At 38.5% G+C, this 16304-nt stretch overlaps 1 protein-coding gene across 2 annotated transcripts in view; it reads right to left on the bottom strand.

The window, feature by feature from the left end:
* wdr93 (WD repeat domain 93) overlaps positions 1–16304 on the bottom strand; it is a 66148-nt gene that overhangs the window by 36583 nt on the left and 13261 nt on the right. For both annotated transcript variants that reach the window (XM_073032559.1, XM_073032560.1), the window contains exon 6: positions 8995–9098. In XM_073032559.1, coding sequence (XP_072888660.1) covers positions 8995–9098 — 104 coding nt within the window. The remainder of the gene's footprint in view (positions 1–8994; positions 9099–16304) is intronic.

Consider the following 16304-nt stretch of genomic DNA (forward strand, 5'->3'; position numbering starts at 1 on the left):
GGAAATGTTATAGATTGTGCCTTCAGTCAATTGTCAACATACACATTCAGATTTACTTACCACGTGTACATGAAAACACATAGTAAAATGTGTTGTAAGGACCGTATATTTCGACTCTTTGTTTTCTGCACCGCACCTAATCTGCACAAGAATTATTACCTCCAAAATGCTTAACTTCATTCACCAATCTCTTGCATGGGTTTGTTTTTAAAACCTTTCTGAATCTCCAAGTATCACATACTCACTGGTTCCCTTCAATAACACTACTAGATCCATCTTCAAAGAATTCCAATAGATTATTCAAACATGATTTCCATTCACAAATCCAAGCTGACATAATTGCTTAATCATATTATTATTTTCTTAGTTTCCTTATTTCTTATCTTTTATTATGGATTCAGCATTGATCAGCTGCCAATATCATGCTGGCAAGACTGTCATATGAGAAGAAATTAAATGGGCCACACATTTATTAGAGTTTGGTAAAAACAGAGGTGACCTCATTGAGACATACAGTACACAATACTAAGAGTACTCAACAGGGTAGATACTGGCAAGGTGTTTCCCTGGCTATGGGAAATCAATGATAAATCCTAATGTGTAAGTTTTTCTGTTCTCCCTCAGTATATTTTTGGATCCACATCCAGGGTTGTTCACACTAACTGACAGAATATAATATTTAAGACATTAAAAATTCCAAATTGTATTTATTATAGTAGGTCACTTTTTGACATGCTACTTCTGACCCTGAAATATTGATGTTTGAATTTTAACAGTTCATGAATTTTAAATAGGTTAGAATTTTCTGCTTTCAGAAAACAAGGTAAAGCAGTAGGCAGAAGGATTTCTCACTAATGTGCTGTATACATGCTAGCAACCCGTGGCGTAAATTGAGAGATTTTGATACTACATTTTATTTGATAAGTTTTATAATTAATATAAAACCTATAATTATCCAATATAACCAATAATTATCAGAAATGATTTCCCCCCTCATTTTGAAACTCTATAAATTATCTTTAGCTGTGAACTGTCATTTCTATGGGGACAATCATTTGAGAAGTTAGCTACCATTTTTGCACATTAATCAGCAGAGTGGGAGTTGAAATGAGAAAAATAAGCAAGACACCTCTTGACATTCATATATATGTTCTAAGCCCCCTGCATCAGGGAAACAATCTCAATGTGCAATGATTAACTGCACACTTTACAAGCTCAGTAAAATTATACCGATTGTCCTCCCACCAACGCTCTGAATAACGATATTTTCTGAACTATTAACATCTTACTTCCTGTGTAGTTACAGCTCTAATATTTTACTTTCAATACTTTCTCTGTATCTTTCTAACAATTACTTTCCTACACATTTCATATTATATGTAATTATTCATGGCAAAGCAGAATAATTGATTTTTGAAGGAATTCTGAAATGTGCCACTCATCTAGTAAAATTATCCTGAAGGATAACATGGGCCAAATTTGATTGCTTGATGCTGTCATTGCCAACTAACTGGACTCTGAACGCACATATTCATTCCTCAAACATACTTTATTTTACAAATGATTTACAATCTTGAAGCTTTGATCAACCTTCAGGATGCTTTCATCTCACATCCTGTGATTCACTGCCAAGGATTTTTTGTACCTCTGTATTTCGTTCCTTACCTCACCAGTTGAGTTCTTATCTATGTGCTCTCTCATGCACATAGCTGGGCATTTGCCTGACAAATTAGCTGTTCACCCTATACATAAATCCTTATTTTCATTTTTAAATTGTTGATTAACTCTCTGTGCAGTTACAGCTCTAACATTTTACTTCCAATATTTTGACCATATCCTTCTAACAAGTACTTTCTAAATTTATTTCACTTTATAAAACTATGAAGTGCATTCTGCTCTTGAATAGCCTCAAATGTGGCCCAAGAATTACACTTTGTCTTTTGAGTGAAAAGGTTATGGTGTTGTCCCATTATGGAGATTTTAGCACACATCTAGGCCAGAGGTTCCCAATCTAGGATCCATGGACCCCTCAGTTAATGGTAGGGGGCCATGGCATAAAAACAGCTTGGGAACCCCTAATCTAGGCTGACATTTCAGCACTGTACCAAGTGTCACTGATTCCAATTTGCCTTCTTTTCAATAAGGCATTAAACTGAAGTGGAAGCGAACATAAAAACTATTATAATTATATTCTGAAGAATAATCTTTGACCCTCTGAGCACTTACCCCATAATTGATAATGCTAAAAAATGATAATTAATAAACAGATAAATGGAATCTTGCTCAATGCACATTGATTACATTGTTTTCAACATTACATGTACCTATATCGTAAAAAGAACTTAAGCAGCTGTAAAGGATATCAAGAAGCCTCAATCTCTTAGTTTAAGTCCTACTTAGTTGCAAAAACATTTTTTTCCTGAAATGACAATTAAATGCTGATTAAGTTATAGGTGGCTATTACACTAAGTCATAGATATAGAAAGTTTTCAAATTTGAATCTTTTGGCTAGTTTTAGTTAGCAGCAATAAAGATATTGAAGCAGCTCTTTTTAATAATATACAAAATCTCTGAAATCAATGCAAACAACATGAAAAAACCAAGAGTGAGGTAGATAGTTCTTTATTTGTGCATGGGGAAGTGGAAAATCAAATGTAATATTGGGGCTTACACTAAACAAGAACTCATGGAGAATTGCTACTTCAGACTTTTGCACAATACTGCAGTAATTTTATGTATTGCACTGTACTGCTGCAAAAAAAAACAAATTACATTACATAAGTGAGTGATGATAAACCTGATTCTGATATAGAAACATAGAAAACCTACAGCAACAAAGATGTACCAAACATGTCCCAACCTTAGAAATTACTAGGCTTACCCATAGCCCTCTATTTTTCTAAGCTCCATGTACCTATCCAAAAGTCTCTTAAAAGACCCTATCATATCCGCCTCCACCACTGTTGCCAGCAGCCCGTTCCACGCACTCACCACTCTCTGAGTACAAAACTTACCCTGACATCTCCTCTGTAACTACTCCCCAGCACCTTAAACCTGTGTTCTCTTGTGGCAACCATTTCAGCCCAGGGAAAAAGCCTCCGATTATCCACATGATCAATGCCTCTCATCATTTTATACACCCCTATCAGGTCACCCCTCATCCTCCATTGCTTCAAGGAGAAAAGGCCAAGTTTACTCAACATGTTCTCGTAAGGCATGCTCCCCAGTCCAGGCAACATCCGTGTAAATCTCCTCTGCACCCTTTCTATGGCTTCCACATCCTTCTTGTAGTGAGGCGACCAGAACTGAGCACAGTACTCCAAGTGGGGTCTGACCAGGGTCCTATACAGCTGCAACATTATCTCTTGGCTCCTAAATTCAATTCCATGATTGATGAAGGCCAATACACCATACGCCTTCTTAACCACAGAGTCTTTTCTTTCTTTTTACAGTATTTTTATTCAGAAGAAAAAACAAGATTAACAGAGTTCAACACATAGATACATCTCAACATAAATTGTGTACATTCATATATTGTAATAAAATTGATCAAAATGTTATAGCAATTCACATAAAGGTATACCACTCCATAATCAAAAATTTAAAGATAGGTCATACATCATAAAATAAATTTTTAATATAAAAAAAGTCAACCCCCACCAACTACCAAAGAAAAAAGCTGATGGATGATAATGGATAATTAGAAAAAAAACATTTGCTTAAGAAGAGAAGATAGAAATATACATAAAAGTCTGTGCACTGTTAAACTTTATAAATTGGAAAAGTAATTTAGAAAAGGTCCCCAGATATCATAAAAAGATTGTTTCGAATTTAAGACTGAGCAGCGGATCTTCTCTAAATTTAAATAAGACACAATATCGCGTAGCCATTGAAGATGTGTAGGAGGGGTAGACTCCTTCCATTTAAGCAAGATTGCTCTCCTGCTAAAAGAGAGGTAAAAACTAAAACCTGTAGGTTAGGAGTATTTAAAGTTATATCTTCATTTGCAATAATACCAAACAAGGCAGTAAAGGGATTTGGATCAAATTGGACCCTAAAAAGTTGTGAGAAGGTATGGAATACTTCCCGCCAAAACTTTTCAATTTTAGGGCAAAACCAAAACATATGAATTAAAGAGGCATCAGCAGAGTTGCATTTATTACAAAGTGGAGAAACGTTCGGATAAAAACTGGACAGCTTCTGTTTAGAAATGTAAGCTCTATGAACCACTTTAAATTGTAGAAGAGAATGACGAGCACAGAAAGATGATTTATTAACCCATTTAAGAATTTTATTCCATCTTTCATCAGAAATCTGACAATTTAGGTCATCCCAAGCTTTTTTTATTTTATCTAAAAAGTCTTGTCTAGAATCAATCACAAGCTATAGATACCGGTAATAGAACCATTAACAAAAGGTTTTAAATTTAAAAGATCATCCAGTAAATTTTTATCAGGACCTATAGGAAAAGTAGTTAATTGGGAATGTAAGTGAGGTGACCAGAACTAAACACAGTACTGCAAGTGGGGTCTGGCCAGGGTCCTATATAGCTGCAACATTATCTCTTGGCTCCTAAATTCAATTCCATGATTGATGAAGGCCAATACACCATACACCTTACACCTTCTTAACCACAGGGTCAACCTGCGCAGCAGCCTTGCGCGACCTATGGACTCGGACCCCAAGATCCCTCTGATCCTCCACGCTGCCAAGAGTCTTACTATTAATACTATATTCTGCCATCATATTTGACCTACCAAAATGAACCACTTCACACTTATCTGGGTTGAACTCCATCTGCCACTTCTCAGTCCAGTTTTGCATCCTATCAATGTCCCGCTGTAATCTCTGACAGCCCTCCACACTATCCACAACACCTCCAACCTTTGTGTCATCAACAAACTTACTAACTCATCCCTCCACTTCCTCATCCAGGTCATTTATAAAAATCACAAAAATTAAGGATCCCAGAACAGATCCCTGGGGCACTCCACTGATGACTGACCTCCATGCAGATTATGACCCGTCTACAACAACTCTTTGCCTTCTATGGGGAAGCCAGCTCTGGATTCACAAAGCAATGTCCCCTTGGATCCCATGCCTCCTTATTTCCTCAATAAGCCTTGCATGGGGTACCTTATCAAATGCCTTGCTGAAATCCATATACACTACATCTATGGCTCTTCCTTCATCATGTGTTTAGTCACATCCTCAAAAAAATCAATCAGGCTCGTAAGGTATGACCTGCCCTTGACAAAGCCATGCTGACTATTCCTAATCATATTATACCTCTCCAAATGTTCATAAATCCTGCCTCTCAGGATCTTCTCCATTAACTCACCAACCACTGAGGTAAGTCCCACTGGTCTATAATTTCCTGGTCTATCTCTACTCCCTTTCTTGAATAAAGTTACAATATTCGCAACCCTCCAATCCTCTGGAACCTCTCCCGACCCTATTGATGATCACCAGAGGCTCAGCAATCTCCTCCCTCACCTCCCACGGTAGCCTGGAGTACATCTCATCCGGGCCCGGCGACTTATCCAACTTGATGCTTTCCAAAAGCTCCAGCACATCCTCTTTCTTAATATCTACATGCTCAAGCTTTTCAGTCTGCTGCAAGTCATCACTACAATCACTAAGATCCTTTTCCATAGTGAATACTGAAGTAAAGTATTCATTAAGTACCTCTGCTATTTCCTCCGGTTCCATACACACTTCCCCACTGTCACACTTGATAGGTCCTATTCTTTCATGTCTTATCCTCTTGCTCTTCATATACTTGTAGAATGCCTTGGGGTTTTCCTTAATCCTGCCCACCAAGGCCTTCTCATGACCCCTTCTGGCTCTCCTAATTTCCTTCTTAAGCTCCTTCCTGTTAGCCTTATAATCTTCTAGATCTCTAACATTACCTAGATCTCTGAACCTTTTGTAAATTTTTCTTTTTTTCTTGACTAGATTTATTACAGCCTTTGTACACCACGGTTCCTGTACCCTACCATAACTTCCCTGTCTCATTGGAACAAACCTATGCAGAACTCCACATAAATATCCCCTGAACATTTGCCACATTTCTTCTGTACTTTTCTCTGAGAACATCTGTTTCCAATGTTACGAATGTGCCACAGCTCTGAGGGGCCGAAGGGTGCGGGGAAGCCCCCTCCTTTGTGAGAATCGCAAGATCACTGTTAAGTCAGTTCAGGAGACCCAGGAAATGAGAGAAAGACTTGCAGAATCCACAAAGAGTTGGAATGTGTCCTGGCCTCCAAAAGGCGGACCCATTGATACCGGCTATTGTCTCTTGGAGACGGACTTGCGTATTGAATCCTGTACGATGCCTCAAAGCCCCAGGCAATGAACCGAAGGGGGGGTTGGTAGAGGGATTGCATCATCCCACCCTGATTGACATCTGAGACCCTGTGAGTCAGGATAAAAGAGGGTCTGAGGAACAGCCCCTTCAGACGCACCAGAAGAAACGCTAGCGATCCCGTAATAGCGAAAGCCAGGTGGGAAGGTCACGTGCGTCTGTTTCCATTTGCCCCGGAATCGGTGGCCTTTACCATGGAAGAACAGTTTTTAGCTAACAACGGGGAAATCAACTCCCAACGACTCTCAAAGGATTGACATCATAAAAGGAATGGGCAAGTTTTTAACCCGTCTTTCTCTCCAACCAACAAGGCTGCAGCCTACAGCTTGGCTGAACTAAAAATGACTTATATATTTCCATCGGACAATACATTATCCCCTAGACAACGATAGAGCTATTTCTTATTGATTATTATTATACCCGCGCTTTTAGATTTAGTATTGACGAAGTATATTATCTGTATGCTTGCATGGATATTATTTTGTGTATTTTTATCAATAAATACTGTTGAAAATAGTACCATCAGACTTCAACAGACCTCTCTATCTTTGCTGGTAAGTGACCCAGTTACGGGGTACGTAACACCAATTTAAGCTTCCAATTTCCTGCCTAATAGCCTCATAATTCCACTTACTTGTTTAAACGCTTTTCTAACTTGTCTGTTCCAGTCTCTCCAATGCTATTGTAAAGGAGATAGAATTATGATCACTAACTCCAAAATGCTCTCCCACTGAGAGATCTGACACCTGACCAGGTTCATTTCCCAATACCAAATCAAGTACAGATCTGACACCTGACCAGGTTCATTTCCCAATACCAAATCAAGTACAGATCTGACACCTGACCAGGTTCATTTCCCAATACCAAATCAAGTACAGCCTCTCCTCTTGTAGGCTTATCTAGATACTGTGTCAAGAAACCTTCCTGAACACACCTAACAAACTCCACCTCATCTAAACCCCTTGCTCTAGGGAGATTCCAATCGATATTTGGGAAATTAAAATCTCCCATCACGACAATTCTGTTATTATCACGCCTTTCCAGGCTCTGTTTCCATATCTGCTCTTTGATATCCCTGTTACTATTGGGCGGCCTATAAAAAACACCCAGTAAAGTTATTGAACCCTCCCTGTCCCTAACCTCTACCCACAGAGACTCCGTAGACAATCCCTCCATGGCATCCAGCTTTTCTACAGCCGGGACACTATCTCTGATCAACAGTGCCACACCCCCACCTCTTTTGCCTCCCTCCCTGTCCTTTCTGAAAGATCTAAAACCCAGCACTTGAAGTAACCATTCCTGTCCCTGAGCCATCCAAGTCTCTGTGATGGTCACCACATCATAACTCCAAATACTGATCCTCGCTCTAAGCTCATCCGCTTTGTTCACATGATCCTTGCTCTGAGCTCATCCGCTTTGATATGGGTCTCTATTGAGGACTGAGAGTGGCAAGTAGGCAGGGAAAGGAGAATCATGGTTGGGAAAAGGGTAAGGGAGAGGGGAGGGAGTGGGAAGTACCAAAAAGACATTCTGTTATGATCAATAAACCAGTTGTTTGAAATCAAATGACCTTGCCTGGTATCTCAGGGCTGGGTGTGTCTGCACCCACACCATCCTCCAACCTGGCACTCCTTCTCTGCCACTTGTCCCATCCCCCTCCCCCCGGCACTCCCCCCTCACCAAGTCCAACATCCTTTGCTCCCGCCAGATTTATAAATTTCGCCCTCTGCTCCACGTTGACAAATACAGTACTGTGTGAAACGCTTAGGCACCCTAGCTATATACATACACAGCTAGGCTTTTGCATGGTACTGTATATCTAAAAGTCTCATTTCAATACACAGAGCCCATTTCTGCATTTATCGATAGAAGCTGAATGTCAATATTATAACCCATGACCTGCATTTCTTATAATGAAAAAGATTAAGCTCTGCAATAGATTAGCAAGGAGACATGAATGGAGCATTCACACTATTCCATCTATGCATAGTTCTCTGCCACTGTCAGCCTCTAGATGTTTCTATCAATCAATTTTAATAGCATTACATTATAAAGTGGCACATAAGTTATAACAACTGATCCACGTAATTCTCTGCAGATATGCATATTGCAATCTTGACCTGCAGGGCATGGGACTCAATCTGTGTAGTGTATCACCTTGGAAATATGAGTCCCTGATGTTCCCGTGGGGCAGGCATTTCTGCAACTGCTCCACAACTGCCGTGGGGCAAAATTCTTACAGTCTGGCACCCTTCTTAGACTGCATACCCATACGGGCTCATCAGCTGCAACCTCTGCAGGAATCTGCCATCAACAATTATGCAGGGCATTTTCTCACAAGAATTGGGATAGAAGCAACATTAGCCATTTTTAAATTAGAATATACAAGTTTCACTTACAGGTCAGCCTATTAGATGACTAGTGTTATGTACAACATCTGTTCAACTCACCAAAAGGGATGAATTCCAGTTTCAAGCTTGAACTCTAAATGCTAACATATCTTTTCCTTATGAATATTAATGAACATGTCATATAATTCTAGCACATAAATGACATTGTGCTTAGGCTTCTATTAATAAGCACCCTAAAGCATAAACTACAGTGTGCTTTAGTCACTGATCACTTACCTCAGTTTGTTCATTAAGTTCCACAAGCTTTAGAAACTGGTCTATCTCCTGAATCCAATTGTCTTTCATCAGTCGATACACCTCTAGCCAAATCTCACCTTTGCCTAAATAAGGAAAAATATTCATGGAGAAAAAAGTTAGAAGCTAATAAAATATATTCATATACAACAGAGCAAACTGAACAATACATTGTCAGAGGTGCAGTTTTCCACACTATACAATCTGTGGTCATTGTATTAGATACCTGAACACCTGCTCAATATTGCAAATATCAAATTAGCCAATCATGTGGCAGCAACTCAATACATAAAAGCATGCATACATGCTCAAGAGATTCAGCTGTTGATCAGACCAAACATCAGAAAGGAGAATGATAGATCTTGCCAATTAGGGTTGTTTCAGTATCTCAGAAACTGCTAATCTCCTAGGATTTTCACATGCAACAGTCTCTAGAGCAGTGGTTCCCAAAGTGGGGCGTATGCCCCACAGGGGGATAATTTGATTTTTAAGGGGGGCAATTCGAGAATGAGTTATTAACAGTGAATTTTTTCTAGTAAGTCTGTGTGAGTATGAGTGTGTGTGCGAGTTAATACATATGTGTATATACAGTATACATACATAAAAATACTTGTGTGTATGTACATGTGTAATTGCATATGTACTGTATATATAGTGTATCACCTTCATTACAACCATCAAATGGCTTTCATAATTAAATTAATGAATTGACTGATGTAGGAAGGAATGAATGAACAAGTCCAAACGCGTAAGAAACTCGTACGAGGTCGCGCCAATGCTGCTTTTTGCAGTAGCTTTCGGTTCTTGGTGGTGTGAAGGTGTGTACATTGCGTCATCTCTTTTAAACGGTGTATCTGTCTTTGTATGCTGTAGAAACGAATCGGCATTGTTTTATTTATTTATTATTATTATTTTAATATCACTTAATGTTCTTTTTTTTTACAATTTCTTAGTAATTTCTTCCTCAGAACTTTAACAGTCCTTTGGTTCTTTTATTTTTCTCTTTCATGAATGCCATGTTCTTTGGAAGCTTGTTTAAACCAAGTTAATGGTCTTTTAGGCTTCCTCCAGGTGAATAGGAGTTCACTTTTTGAATAATAAGAATTATATATCACCACAGGGGGCATCAGGATTTTAGAGGTGATTAGGTGGGGCATGGCCAAAAAAAGGTTGGGAACCACTGCACTAGAGTTTACACAGAATAGTGCAAAAATCAAAATAAACGTCCAGTGAGCAGTAGTTCTAGGGTAAAAGCACCTTGTTAATGAGATAACTCACAAGAGAATAGCTAGATTGGTTCAAGCTGACAGGAAGGCGGCAGTAACTTAAATTACTACATGTTATAACAATGGTGTGCAGCAGAACATCTTTGAATGTACCACATGTCTAACCTTGAAATGGATCGGTTAAAGGTATGGACATTCACTCAGCAGTCGCTTGATATTGGAGGTACCTAATAAATCAGCCAATCATGTGTCAGCAACTCAATGCATAAAAGCATGCAGAAATGGTTGTGGTAGGACATACCTAATAAAGTGACCAGTGAATGTAAATCAGAAGCTAATACTTAACCCAAAGTTCAAAGCAAATTTATTATCAACAAACATAAATGTCACCATATACAACCCTAAGATTCATTTCCTTGTGGACAATCACAGTAAATAAAACACAATAAGTCAATGAAAGACCACACACAACAGTGCAGACAAGAAACAATGTGCAAAACAAAACAAACTGAGAATACACAAAAAGACAGAGAGAAGAAATAATAATAATAATAAATGAATAAGCAATAAATATCAAGAAAATGAAATGAAGAATCCTCGAAAGTGAGTCCAATTCAGTGGGATCATCTCCATGATGAGGCAAGTGAAGATCTAACCTTTCCTCAATGGATACCAATGGACTCATATTATTATTCAATGGGACTTTTACTGCTCTGAAGAAAGAGTAAATATGCCATAACTGCAACACTTGGAAGAAATAGTTTCTTTACAGTTGCTTCACACTACATGATGCAGTAATGCATGATATTCATTATCCCTGGATTTTTTTCAACTTTAAAGATAATCAGAACTGAATAATACAAAACAAACAGTTCCAGGTTAGATTTCCATTCTGGTTTCAGATATTGCAGTTGTAGATATTACATTTACTTCAGTATTGTAAATGAGAATTCATACACTCATATCTATGAAAAGATCAGATTAAGGTTTAATCCAGAGACCTCATGTTGGTATGAGTCTATTCCACATGGAATTGATTAACATAGATTTATTATTGAATGCGAAGAAACAGAAACAATGGATTAATATGATCCATCTCTCAGCAACATCTGAACTTTGGCTTAAGCACCTAACTTCTATCCAGTTTGATTTATGATTTTGAAGTGTGCATAATGGAAAAGCAATATTAAATCAGAAATTACACCAGTGGTAGGTTTTGTGGAAAGAATGTTAATTAGATTTTTCTGCTCACTGTCGACATCTTCCAATACTTGCACCATAAATTGTTGTAATATCATTAGTATTAGCAGTGCCATATGTTATCCAGTACATCAAAAAAATTTCCCTACATGAATAACACCCGTTAACCTCTGCCTCGGTGGTTTTAGCACATCTACACAAGGTGTTGTCACAAGAAATCCATCATCAATGTCCTCCGTCGCCCTGTTCCTGCCATCTTCTCACTGCTGCCAACAGAAAGAAGGTGCAGGAGCTTCAGGATTCACATCACCAGTTTCAGGACCAGTTATTACCTCTCAACCATCAAGCTCTTTAACCAAAGGAGATAACTTCACTCAACTACATTTGCCCCAGCATTGAAATGTTCCCACAACCTATGAACTCACTTTCAAGGACTCTTCATCTCATGTTTTTGATATTTATTATTTATTTATTTGATATAATTATTTCTTTCTTGTTGGATTGGCACAGTTTGTTGTCACTTGCACACTGGTTGAATGCTTGAGTAGGTGCAGTCTTTCATTGATTCTATTACAGTTGTTATTTTAAAATGGATTAATTGAATGTGCCCTCAAGAAAATTAATCTTAACATTCTTTATGGTGACATACATGTTCTTTGATAATAAATTTACTTTGAACAGTTGGCTGAGAAACAAATGTTGTCCAATAGATTTGGTAAATTTTCTTTAGGTATTTCTATGGAATATTTTAAATTTAATTGGACCAGAATTCAACATCCCTTCTGAACATGTGCAATTTAGCATTTTGTACTGCAGTACATAATCATCTTGGATTACATGCTTACATTTTGGAATAGTATTTAAATCCTCAATTTTCCTATTTCAACTTTGTGACATATCACTTACTAGCAAAGCTCATGCTTGGTAGATAGTTGTGCATTTGTGTGTTTATACTAATCTGCCCACCACACCTCCAACAGTGCTCTCAGGTTGGCTGCAGGATCATCAGCCAGGGACCACCACACATCTCCCTTAGCCTTGTTACATCTCCTGGTGGTGAAGCAGTGGCAGGGATGTCTCCTGCCACCCTCTGCAGTTTCCAATGGGTTAGTCGGCCCTCAATTTCACTAACAATATGGAAGCTAACACTCAAGATAATGGAAGTGTCCAGCTCACTTTGTTCCAGCAGCTTTGAATTGCTGAAAAAGTAACAGCATGTTAGAAATATAGAAATATTTTAATGTCGCAAACTCTTTGCTCTCAATAAGTGAAAAATTTAAAAAGAAATGTATAAATAGAGAATTTTTAGTAATTTCTCTTGGAAGTTTTGTAGAAATACTTTCGAAATGCTGAGTAATTTTTCTCCCACATAGTGCTTTGATCTCAATAAATTGACAAATTTGTATGGTGCTATTTATGTCAGCCCACACTTCATTTTGTCCTTTCTCCTCCCCTGCCAGTTTCCCTACATGGATACATGAATCTTGTGTTACGTCAATATGAGAGCTAAACATGGATTGAGTGTCAAAATGCTTCCTCATTTATATATTTTATTTTTGATCAACGTGGTAGTGGATTGACATGATATTATGCAATCTGAATGTGACCTTTTCCATTGAAGGCAATAGTCTGTAAGTGATCGGCCATTGCACACTTTGCACAAACTCTTTAAGATGCCAAGATTGATCAAGACTGGCAAAGATTCCAAGACTGTTCTCAAATCTTAGGGAACAGCACTTTTTGACAAAATATACCTACAGTATAAAAGATTGTAAGATGACAGATTATTCTGGTACCTCCCAAACTCAAAGTGCTGGAACATGGCAACTTATTGCGAATTCAGCAGATCCATTCACCTTAACTCCAGATCTCCCTTCCCACCATCCAGCATACAAGCATTAACCTACAGATTATTATCCTATTCAAGACATAATAAATCAAAATATTGAGTTACGATTGAAGGAGAGTGATCTTTAGTTGTCATTGCGGCTAATAAAGTTTCAAATATTCTAATTACTTTCATGATTAGTTATTCCACCTCAGGAAGATAATACGTATCCAGCCATTCATGAAAATCCACAGTCTTAAAAATCCATTGAAAGGGCTTGACCTGAAACATCGACTGTATTCTTTTCCATATAAGCTGCCTGGCACGTTAAGTTCCTCTAGCATTTTGGGTGTGTTGTATTAAAAACCTGTTAGTTTCCTCTTCTCTTTGGAATATGATTTAATCCATTTTGACTTATATGTTTGAAACCCTCTACATTTCATAATTTTGATCCCACGTCAGCCACAGTTTAATTCTTCAAAAACCTTCTTAAAAGTCCTCAATTCCTTCTTAAAGCACAATGATATTTTATAATGGTAGAAAAAGGACATCAGCAGGTACATGATGACTCTCAGGAGGGTGACACAACAGCATAGCAGTTAGCGCAGTGCTTTCGTTTTCAGATCGGCATTTAATTCTGGGCAATGTCTGTAAGGAGTTTGTACGTTCATACCTTGCCTGCATTGGTTTTCACTGGGTGCTCTGGCTTCCTCCCATATCCAAAGACAAATGGTTCGGGTTAGTAAGTTATGGGCATACTATGTTGGCACTAGTACCGTTGCAACACTTGTGGGCTGCCCAGCACAATCCTTGTTGATTTGATGTGCGTCACCCATATGTTTCGATGTACATGTGACAAACAAAGCTAATCATTATCTTTACATCTTTATCTGAACTCTCTGCCACATCACATTCAAAGTGTCACCAGCTAATTTGTTCTGTAGCATACAATATTAATTTATGCACATTACTTTATTTATGCAAAATTCATTTGTAGATTTTACTCTCATGTTCCTAAGTTACTGTGATCCAAGTGTACTACTGTGCTTTACACCCTGGTCCAGAGAAATGTCTTGTTTGACAGTGTACATATATATAGTTAAATGACAATAAACTTGATTTGCCTTTTTCATCTTTTATTTTATAGGTCCTGTTCCTCCTCTCCTAACTTCCTCATAGCTCTGCATCTTAATCTCTCATACAGGCCCATCAACTCCTCATTGATTGTTTTTGCCCTTATTCTACAATAAGTGGTAATTTACAGAAGCCAACTAACCTACTAGCAGATTTTCGGGGTGTGGGAAGAAACCCATGCAGAGCTGGAGAGAATATGCAAGCTGCATGCAGAAAACACCTGAGGTCCATATCAACCTCAGATCACTGGTAGAGTAAGGCAGCACCACTAAACACTGTGCCAACATTTTTGACAAAAGACTTTTGAAGAGAAATTGTGCCAGAAATGCAAGTTTGGCTTCACCATCCCGCAATTGGTCATTGTAAATTATCCTGTGATTAGGCTAGGGTTATATCTCTAAAAACAAATTTTTGAAATCCATCTATTTATTTAGAGATACAGTGTAGTGTTATGAATGAGGAGCAACTCTGATGGGCAGAAGGGTGCAAAGTCGCCCCCCCCTTTTTGAGAATCACAAAATCGCTATTATTTCGGGTCTGATACCCAGGAAATGAGAGAGATAAACAGCTCATGTCAGTAATGAGAGAGAGACAACGCAGGGATACACAAAGGTGGAATGTCTCCTCCTAACAAAAGCGGAACGGAACCACTGATTACTGCTATTGTCTCTTGGAGAAGGAATTGTGTATTGAGTACTGTTCTATTTATTGAAACCCCTCAGGGGGCAACCAGAGTGGTCTGGTTGAGGGATTGCATCATCCCAACCTGATTGACACCTGAGACCCCGTGAGCGGGGATAAAAGTAGGGTCTGGGGAACACCCCTCAGACGCACCAGGAGAGACGCTACGAGACCGGTGGGGGCTTGTGTGTGTGCCCACCCTTGCCTGGGTGACGAGTCATCCATGGAACGGTCTAGCTAAAGGACGGAGGGATTATACGTGAATGGCCACAACGACGATGGATCAAAATCATAAAAGGAAAGTCGGCAAGTCAATAGCTGTTACTCTCTCTCTCTCCAACAATTGCAACACAGTGATCAGCAACTACCGCAGCCTGCATGAACTGAACTGAACTTTATATTTCCATCAGACAATACATTATCCCCTAGACAACGATAGAGCTTATTTCTTATTGATTATTATTATACCCGCACTTTTAGGTTTAGTATTGATGACGCATATTATCTGTATATTTGCATTGATATTATTTTTGTGTAGTTTTACTAATAAATACTGTTAAAAATAGTATCATCAGACTTCAACGGATACTCCTATCTTTGCTGGTAAGATATCCAGTTACAGGGTTCGTAACAGTAGAATAGGCCTTTCAGGCCTTTCGAGCCACAGTGCCCAGTAACCCCCAACAACCCCGGTTTAACCCTAACCCAATCACAGGATAATTTACAGCTTGATTTGGCCTTAGAAAGAAACTTTTGTATTTTTCTAACTCATCAGGTAGCTTATTCAGAAACTGCATAACTAATTCCAAATGTTTACAATTAACTCATTGTAATAATCACGCTGTGAAAATACAATGGAAGAGTTAACACTGTTCATTCAGTCCTAAAGATGATTCATCATAAATCATCATGTAAATGTGCTTGATGCTGTTGCTCGTGAGAGGTATTTTATATTTAGTCACAGAGTCACAGAAGCGTGGAAACAGGCCCTTTGGTCCAACTCATCCATGCCAAGATGACTCCCTAATCTGGTCTGATCTGCCTGTGTTTGACCCATATTGTTTGAAACCATTCCTATACATATGTCTTTTTAAAGGTCCTCTAAATGTTTTAATTGTACCCACTTCACCATTTTGTCTGCAGCTTGCTCCATATACCTACCACCTGTTGTGTGAAAACTCTGCTCCCCAGGGTCCCCTTTAATTTTTCCCCCTCTCACCCTA

This window comes from Hemitrygon akajei, chromosome 30 (genome assembly GCF_048418815.1).
Source record: "Hemitrygon akajei chromosome 30, sHemAka1.3, whole genome shotgun sequence".
In the NCBI taxonomy this organism is placed as follows: Eukaryota; Metazoa; Chordata; class Chondrichthyes; order Myliobatiformes; family Dasyatidae; genus Hemitrygon; species Hemitrygon akajei.